Source organism: Salvia hispanica, chromosome 3 (genome assembly GCF_029641045.1).
Source record: "Salvia hispanica isolate PSC_SH4W2 chromosome 3, Shi_PSC_v1, whole genome shotgun sequence".
In the NCBI taxonomy this organism is placed as follows: Eukaryota; Viridiplantae; Streptophyta; class Magnoliopsida; order Lamiales; family Lamiaceae; genus Salvia; species Salvia hispanica.
The window spans coordinates 8619862-8629743 of record NC_142694.1 but is presented as its reverse complement, the minus strand read 5'-3'; the positions used below and the strand labels follow the sequence as shown (position 1 = coordinate 8629743).

Below are 9882 nucleotides of genomic sequence, written 5' to 3'. Positions count from 1 at the left end.
TCTGGAGTCATACTTTTAGTATGCACTATATAAAATTCATACAGACCATATTTGAAAACTTCAATGTAACAAGCTTTTATGTCATTTGAAACTGAGAATTTTGAATCTTGAAAACTTCATCACTAATCTACTCAACCTTTAGTCCATTTAAAGAGACACTTTATAATGGAAAGAGTTGCATTTACTACATATACATTATTCTCAGTCAATTTCACATTTCATGTCTGATTAGGGAGCAATCGATCTTGGTATCGGTAATACATTTATTTACATACTACTACTACTACTCATTTTTTATGGTATGCAAACTGAGAATGTAAGAAACATTTTTGAAAGATCCATTTGAAATGACTTCGTTTCTGGTTTTATTCAAGCACTGTATGACCTAATTAAACACCTCCAATGTGTGATGAAGCATGTTTAAAAACTACTATAAGTGGTAAAAAAGAGAAGTAAAGTATGGAAGTATTCTCCTCCTGTATAGATTAATTAAGATAGTGAGAATTTAAAATGGTTTGGTGTAGTCAAGATTTACAAAGCATTATAATATGATCTCACAACCAGAGAGCCACAGACAGCGGCAGGTGAAATATTATATAAAATACATTAAAGCAATGTATATATATATATATACCACCATTAGTTCATTACACACATAGATAGCCATAGAGAGAGAGAGAGAGAGAGAGAGAGAGAGAGAGAGAGAGAATTGATATGACAACCCAAAAGGCGTAAACGTGATGAAAGGTTTGTGGAGAAGTGAAAAAGAGAGTTTATGAATTGGGGAAGAAAGGTGAAAATCTGGAAGAATATTTGCGAGGTACGTGATATCTTAATTACTGAATCGTGCGTGCGCCATCCAATAGGAACATCATTTTCAACAGATACTATTTACAGTTGGGAATTTGATGGATTAATTGTTTTTGGGGGGCCATCACCCATGCCCATCAAATACTCCTACTTTTACCTTGCCACTCTCAATCAAGAGCTATGAGTTTCAAGTTAGTTCCCGGCACATATATCGCCTCTTAATGACTTGCACGTTCCCCCCCACCTTATACTATTATTCCATTACCTCAATTAATAATACTACTCCTTCACAGATGAAACCACTAAATTTTATTTTACATTTGTGTTTCTAAATTATAATATAAGTACCAACTTACTTATTTACTGTTGATTCACATTACATGCTAGTATATTAGTAGTAATATAGTAATTAAGTTCAGACTCTCTCTCTCTCTCTCAGTATTTATAAGTACTATTTTGTTGCACATATTCTGTTTTTTGTGCTCTCTTTTATTTTTTGTAATTAGAATTTACCCAAAGTAAACCATGAATTAAAGCTGCTTTTTTAATTTGACTTAGAAAGCTAATCTCAATCAATGGCCTATGATTTTTGTTCTCAATCACACACACAACACATATCGTAATTTTCTAATAAGCGTAATGTGATCACAAGAATCAGAGTCATCACACTTTCACCTTTCGGCCCCAAATATATTATATTGGTATATAGGAGTATTTTAGTTCTTGATCATCTCAGATAACAAATAAACTTTTGATTATAAACAGTGCGATAATTAATTAGAATCCTTATATATTACTTAATGAACCTAGCTCCAACAAAATGCAGCATAAATATAGAATGTGTAAACCAAGTAAGTGTGAATAAACATGCATTATTTATCTAAATTAATATAGATGGTTGTTTTGACTGTGTTATTCTGTAATAGTAAAATATAGTTCTAGTATTAATTATTGTGTTGATTTGAATTTAATTTTCAGGTGCTGAGTAAGCTGGAGAATTTTAATTACTACTACTACATAATAAAAATAGGAGGACTGCCAGCTCAGTATGGACTTTAAAATCACAAGCTAAAGATTAACTCAAGGTAACCCCATGTGGAATCTATTTACGAATCATTCATTGGAACTTGTTCTTTTTTTTAATGGAATTTTCTGTCATGAATTAAACCTAAGTTCCACTTAAAGTAAAAAATACGAATATTTATGCATTTATTGGACTTTGAAGTTAAGTTAAGTTAACTATCAATAAATATCATGATCTTACATGATTCTATTGTTACATATTATATGCAATTCATAGTACATAGTATTTCCCTATCTATATATGTATAAACTGATAGATACATCCTTTAACTAGCTAGAACATTATAGTTATGTTTCATTTCATATCTTCTGCGAAATTAATGGATTGTGCATGCTTTTGAGTGACCCAAAAATTTTGGTTAAAAATCGAAATGTTAAAGTTTGGTTAAAATTATAATTGCATCAGAGTTCTTGGCTTATTTGGCTAATGCTAGAGAGTCAAAATTAGTTGAGATTATAATTGGGTCAGAATTCTTGACTTATTTTTGTACTCCATTAATTACCTGGGCTAATGCTATTGAGTCAAAATTAGTTAAAATTATAGTTGAGTTTTCATGAGTTATTTGGTAATTACCTAATAGTATAATACTAAAACAGTACGAGATCTTGTAGAGTTGTGTGGGTTTCATAAATAACTTTTCAATTTATTCTCCTTGGAGAAAGTTAGACATGATATTATAAATAAGGGATTTCAAGTACCACCATTTTGATTTTAATTATGCAGCAAGATATGTCAAAGTTCCATATGGTAAAAGATCCTTTCCTTCACTTATACTTAAATTTAAATCTTCCCTAGCCTGCCTGCCTGCACTGATCACTACAGTATATGAAAACTAACACACTGAAACTATTAAGTACTCCTATTTTATTTACTACTCCTACTACTACTTGAGATTGGAGTTGTGTTTTGCACCCAAAAAATCATTGGAATTAGCAATCATGCACCAGACACACGTTATGCTACCCGAATGGCTTCGATATTAGTAATCCAATGCTTAATCAAGTCCAAAATTGATATTGATACTTGTACAAAAAGTGCATTAATTATTGTTATGATTATCCTAGATTGGTGAGGTAGGTCTATGGTTTATTGGTTTTGGTTTTGGGGAGTAGTGGTAAAAACCAAAAGGTAAATGTTAGAATAGGAGTAAATTATATAAAATGGGATAGCAATATGATGGGCAATTGATAAGATATAGGCAAGAAATTAGAGAAAGGTCCCTATTTTTGGGCAAGACAAACTAGAAGCAAGCATTAAAAAGGTTTTGATTGGCAGAAGGCATGCATCTACCATTACATGACAACATTCTACATTTATCCTTCATTTTCACACATTAGGCTTCTGCATTTGCCTATGCCTTTACCTTGCTGCTCCATCCCTCTCTCTCTCTCTCTCATATGCTACCTACACATAATATTTTTTCAATCTTTTCTTTCATCTTTTTGGCCATTCCACACTAGTATAATTCCACCCACTCATCAACCACTCTCCTCCCTTTAGTGCAGTGCTTTTCACGCTCCTTTATTAGTACTCCTATTAAATTTTGATAAAAGTGATTTAATTTACACATGAAATGAAGCCAAAATCGTGAAATGCAATATTTAGGTAAAGGCATTAAAATAGTCATTACTTTATAGCAGTGGTAAGTATTTTTCAGTGTAAAATCTACACAAAATTAACCGAAAGTAGTCTGATATTTCCTCAGGTAGGGCTACCTAGCTGCTGTGCTACCCTATTTATAGAGTACTATGTTATTTTGTGTCCGTGCGCCTCACGCGCTGCCCTCTGCGCCTGGGCTTGCCTTCTACTACTATTCTTATTTAAGCAACTCTATCAACTCTTGCCACACTAAATACATGGATCTCTGCACTTCTATGGAATTATAAGCATAATTGCATGGGAAAACCCCCTCTCTTTATTTGTTTATTATTCTATCCTAATAACAATAATTTTATATACTTAAGAAAACCCCTCTAATTCTTTTTTTTTATAAAATTAGGAATATGTAAATAAACATAGCCTCTAGTCATGAGCAATAGTGGGAACGCCTTAATAGATTGCTTCAATTGTTTGTGAAAATGCGAATCAATGCTATATAGGAGCATTTTCTGAGCTCGTTGTGTGGGCGGATAATTTTCGGTGATTATTAAGTGATGTTGTAATTGCGGGTATAGATTAATGCGTTAAAGTAAATTAGAGTATAAATTTTAAAAGAATTGAGTTTGGCCTAAGTCGAATTATAGATCATGTTGTAAGCTATAAAGGGCAAACTTGAAATTCTTTAATTTCTCTTATTATTTTTGAATAATAGAGACGTATAAGGTTATGAAATTATAATGAGGTCATTTTATAAGTACTCCCTATGTATATGTACAGTTTCATGTTCCTTTACGCGGCACTGTTATGCTACAGTGACAAAAAGAAAAAGAGGGAGAGAAAAAAAAAAGAAAAAAGAAAACGTTTCTCAATTTCTGTTTTTACAGCAGAAATGAGAGAGTAAAAAAAAATTCATTTTGTTTTTAGCGTGAAAACTTTTGCGGTGGTGTAAATGTACGTGGAATCTGTTGTCCTCGCAGCAATCGGCGTCCAATTTTAGAGCGAGAGCGAGAGAGAGAGAAATCAGAAAAATGTGCGATCGCAACGCATCCCCGCCTTCCTCCTCGTCGGCGTCGAGCGCCGCCGCCGTGAGCCGGTGCCGGAGCCGGCATTCGGCGGAGGAGGAGGTCGGTTGCACGGGGAGATCGTGCCAGTCGTGCACGGCCGGCGTGATCGCGGACTGCGTCGCCGTCTGCTGCTGCCCGTGCGCGGTGGTCAACATTTTCACCCTGGCCTTCGTGAAGCTGCCGTGGGCGGTGGCGCGGAGGTGCATCGGCCGGCGGCGGGAGAGGCGGCGGCGCCTGGAGGAGGAGCGGCGGAAGCGCGATGGGGCGACGACGTCGGAGATCGTGGTGAATATCGGGGAGGAGTTGTTAAATGACGAATTTGGGGCTGAGTTGAAAGGGGAAGAGGTGTGGTTGGAGTTGTATGAGTTGGGGCATTTGGGTTTTGGTAGGGTTTCCTTTACGGGGATTCCTTTCCAAGACAAGGGCGATTAGGGAAATTCGCTTCCCTTTTTCACATTTCTTTCCCGAGGGAAAACCTTTACCATTTTTTACGGTCTTCATTGGTCCAAATTCAAAGACCGTTTTACCCTTATGGATTCTGAAAGTATATGTGTAGTTTAATTGATGCCTGGTGGCCGATTAGTACAGAAAGTTTCAAGAATTTCTCCCTCTCTTTCTCTTCATTTTTTTTACACATATCTGTTTGAATTATTTTTAAATTATATAATTGAGTATTTTCAAAACTAGTATATTCAACAGTAAAATAAATATTCCAACACTATTCAATTTCAGCTATTTTTGCTAAAATCTTATAATAATGAGATATTTTGGTCGTCAAAGTTTTATCTGTAATTGGAGTAGTTGGTTCTTCTGATTATGAATCAGATCTGACTTGGCTTTGGCCTTTGGCTGTTTTAAAAATTCAATAGCCGAAGCATTTATGATTTCTTTTTTATCTGATTTTATTCCTTATTTTTCTAAATAACTAAACTCTGATGTAGACGCGTGGACGTGAAAATTAAACAGGTTTGATTTAATACTACTACTAAACATAGTTATTGACTTTTAAAACACGAATATCAACTTCAATTCGATTTGGCATCAAACTTTTACTTGTTAGACTGTTTTATCTTCTATCACAAGTAAAGAGCTTCTCTACTAGATTTGAAAACGACCTTACTTGATTTCGCTATCCACTCCTTTTTTCAATAAAATATGAATATATATTATAAATCACAATAAAACTTCTCTTACATTATGATTATTCACAATTAGAGTTTATTTACTCTTTTTCCCAAGCTATTCTCTATCAACTTAATTTTTAAACATCAATATCTTAATGTGAATTAACAAGAAGAATGAACAATCCAAATAATGGTTTCAAAAGACCTCAAACAACTTAAATTTGAACATCCTATAAATGTTTTACATCTTATATTTGATCATATGGAGTACTACATATAGAATTGTGCAATTTGTCACAAATTGCAACACTGACGTAGTTCATTGTTTGGGTTGAATTTGCAATAATATATGTCCAAAGTTTGGGTATAAATATACGATTATGTCTAATTTAAGGGATTTAAGTATACAACTATAGTATTGAAGATTGTATGATGGATCCACTAATTGAATTCAATCGAGCTTCATTGATTAAGTTGGAATTTAATAATCCACAATCAATATTTATTACTAGTATTTATAATAGGAATTTACGTGTGTCTTTTATAAACGAACCGAAATAAGCTCACACCATACCTCTCCCCAAACTTCTAGATTTTAGGACTTCAATCAATTATTTGAATTTGTCATGGTTTATATAGTTTATAATTATAACCTGTACCTAAAACTATAGCCGCTGTCACGTCTAATTCCTAATTACTGCAATTTACAACAGTGTAAGATTTCTGCAATTTGAGCTCTACCTATATGGCTGTGGCTAGTTCCTAATTTCTCGCCTATTTTATGGCCAAATTCATTTCTCTTTCCTTGCTATTCTTTTAAGTATGTTCTAAAATTACAATCAAGAAGTTAGTATAATAGGAGTAGAATTCTTGGAGATTTCTTAAACTTAAGTGAATTGAATTATTTTTATTTAAAAAAACTAGTAAATGTTTTCATGGACTCCATTATAAGATTTGTATGGTCAAACTAAACACGGTATTAATGAGAGTTTTCTCTCTCTCTTATTTGAAAAAAAATTAATGTGTGTTTTTTTTGACCTTTTGTCTTAACAATGCGAGGTGACAATCAAACTTTAATTTCCAAAGCGGATATTTGACCTCATTTTACTGTATTATTGGTCTTCTAACTAATAATTAACTATAGAAATCTTTTGCTTTCTGCATATTTTATTTTTGCAACACCAAGAATAAGCAATTACTACAATACAACATCATAATTCATAAGAAAATATGCGTTAAAATAGAATATGAATGAAAGATTCGTGATCCTCCAAGAATTTAATGACGTAAAGCTATGAACAAACAGTTTGCATTCACATTATATTCATTGAATTGTTGTTGAAGTATAAAATTAACAATATTTTTGTATTATGTGGCAATACATTGTTGTGTTGTCGGCCAATAATTGAAAAGGATAATTTTGTTTACTAGATACAGATTAGATTTGTTTTTGTTTTTTCAAACTTCAATTGTTTTATTCTCTCAATTTCACTATCTTCACCAACACTGCCACAGGACCACATTTGATATCGTTTGATGGAAAATGAGTGCACGCAAATATTCCTAACAATTGCGAATTCCAAATGAAGGAAACAACAATTCATTCATGTCACGTACCAAGATTACATATATTTAGATTTGGCTATAATTGTTCTTAAATTAAATGATTAAATTAATCTTATACTTACTATTAAAGATGATGGATATTCCCCCTTCATAATTGATGCTTTTTTAGAAAAAGTTATATAAAGAGGACTGTAAATGATTGGTTTATGATGGAGTACTACATAAATTTATCATCCATTCTATTGATTATAACCAACTCATCTTTATCAAGAAATGATGACAAATTCGTCATCATATTTTACGTGTTGAAATTTTTGCCAAGGTGATCGCATGGAATAAGAAATAAAATACTCCGTACTTCTTCCGTCTATTAACAAAAATAGTCTTAATAAAGCAAGAGAGAAGCATAAAATAAAAGAGATAGAAAAAACATAATAGTATATGTAAACAGAAATTTCTCATTTTTAGAAATGAGACTATTTTTAGATTATCCAAAATTTATAAAATGAGACTTCATGGAATAATAATAATAATAATAATAATAATAATAATAATAATTTTTGAAGGGTAAATTCGAAAATATATGGAAACTATAAATCGAATAAATTGAAATGAAATGAAATAGAGAGTAATCGAGTTTTGAATTTTGATTGTAGAGTAGTCCACAATCTTTCTGCATTTGATTTGAGAGAGGGAAAAGAGGAGTAGTGAGTTGAGAATCGGAGATGGCAGCGGCGGAAGGTACTGCGCCGACTCGGATAATGGTGGCGGTGAACGAGTCAACTCTCAAAGGTTATCCCCACGCCTCCATAAGCAGCAGAGGAGCTTTCGACTGGACTCTCAACAAAATCGTCCGCACCAACACTTCCGATTTCAAGCTTCTGTTACTTCATGTTCAAGTCCCCGACGAAGACGGTACTAATTCTTCCAATTTTCGCTATATGTTGGTGTATTTTCAAGTTTTCGTACTTGTAGGCGTTTTGATTCTGTGATCATCGCTTCTTATTTGTCTACTTCATTGAGATTAAGTTAAACTATGTGCTTTTGGTTTAGCTAGGGATTGTATGTGTTTAGATTGTTTATGAATTTTGTTTGCCTAACGAATTAGCTGGAATAGGGAGATTCTTTCTTTTCCCGACTCTTCTTATTTGTCGATCTATTTCGCGATCAAGTTATAATCATTATTATTATTGTATTGTAATTGTTCTATTGTGCGTGGTTGGGAGAATTAGAGCAATCGGATAGTTGTGAGAACAAATCGTCGCCATTGTTATTAACTTCCAACCATGATTTTTGAATAATTATTTACCTAGAGCTGAGTTCGAATGGTTTGAATACTAGTAGTATAATTTTTCTATGTTGCGTATCTAACTTCTTTTTACTGTTCTCTGCTTATCTGTTTTTTTCTTCATTTTTGATACTATTTGTTATGTTTCAGATTCCAAATTAATAGGTACTTGACTTAAACGATGATCAATTGCTTTAAATGTAGAATATCTCATGAATGATTCTCTGCCAATCTTTGTTGGGGTGCATATGTTTTCAAGTTGCTTTTCTTCCCTGATTTTGATGTTTACTAGAGTGCTGCCAGTTATCTCATTGACGTGATCAATTCGCGAACATCTCTGAAGTTTGCCTCTTGTTCAAAAACAAAAGAAAAGCTGAATTTGTAGATGTGTGTTTTCTTAATTTATTTGTTGAGCAGATTAATGAAAAATGCTGAATTACTCAACTCGTATAGGTTTCGATGATGTGGATAGCATATTTGCCTCCCCAGAAGATTTCAGGACGATGAAGCGAAGAGATAAGATCAGAGGTCTTCATCTTTTGGAGTACTTTGTGAATCACTGTCATGAAATTGGGGTACAAAGACAATCCGACTGGCTATTTGAAACTTCCCCCTCCCCTTCCATATTGTTCATTTTAGTGTATTTTGGCTCACCTGCATGAGTAATGTAGTTATAGTAACATTTTTGTAGGTTGCTTGTGAAGCATGGATAAAGATAGGTGATCCCAAAGAAGTCATCTGCCATGAAGTTAATCGTGTCCAGCCAGATTTTCTTGTTTTGGGAAGCAGAGGTCTTGGACCTTTCCAGAAGTACGTATGCTTATTGTGATTCTATTCCGATATTCATTGTGAATTTTCAATTTTCCCCAACATGATGGAAAATTATAGTAGTATATAGTTTGAAGATTCGTGACCTGTTTTGCAGGGTGTTTGTGGGAACTGTGAGTGAATTTTGTGTGAAGCATGCTGATTGCCCTGTGATGGCAATCAAGCGCAATGCATCTCAGACTCCTCAGGATCCTGTTGATGACTGAGTGCTACTGCTGCCTGTTAATCGGTGATCAATTGGGACATATTAATCTATTCTATTCTTGATGTTGTTTCTCTGCTTTCCTTGTGCATTTCTGGTACTGAGTTGAGTCTTGACCATTTTTTCGTTCCGCGTATATTAAGCCAGTTCGAGTGCCTTGTAAAGTATTAGTGAGCAAGATTTGTGATTGTGGGTGGACAATATCATTGTGTATCCGTGAGTATTATTTCTCGTCTTTTAAGTTTATTGAGATGATCGCGTTTAGGTTTCGTATGTTGATGATCGACACTCATTCTTCTCTCTCATTTCAAAGCTCC

At 33.7% G+C, this 9882-nt stretch overlaps 2 protein-coding genes across 2 annotated transcripts; both read left to right on the top strand.

Moving 5' to 3' along the window:
- The first annotated feature begins 702 nt into the window (after window positions 1-702).
- LOC125216355 (uncharacterized) lies at window positions 703-5443 on the top strand. The gene is made up of 3 exons (XM_089066249.1): window positions 703-820; window positions 1789-1895; window positions 4471-5443. Exon 3 carries the CDS (start codon window positions 4522-4524, stop codon window positions 4987-4989), a length of 468 nt encoding a protein of 155 aa, XP_088922375.1. The 5' UTR covers window positions 703-820; window positions 1789-1895; window positions 4471-4521; the 3' UTR covers window positions 4990-5443.
- A 2411-nt stretch (window positions 5444-7854) lies between these two features.
- On the top strand, window positions 7855-9811 carry LOC125212991 (universal stress protein A-like protein). Its single transcript, XM_048113314.2, has 4 exons — window positions 7855-8162; window positions 8989-9110; window positions 9227-9345; window positions 9461-9811. The coding sequence occupies exons 1-4, from the start codon at window positions 7973-7975 to the stop codon at window positions 9567-9569; spliced, it is 540 nt and encodes a 179-aa protein (XP_047969271.1). The 5' UTR covers window positions 7855-7972; the 3' UTR covers window positions 9570-9811.
- Window positions 9812-9882: the final 71 nt, after the last annotated feature.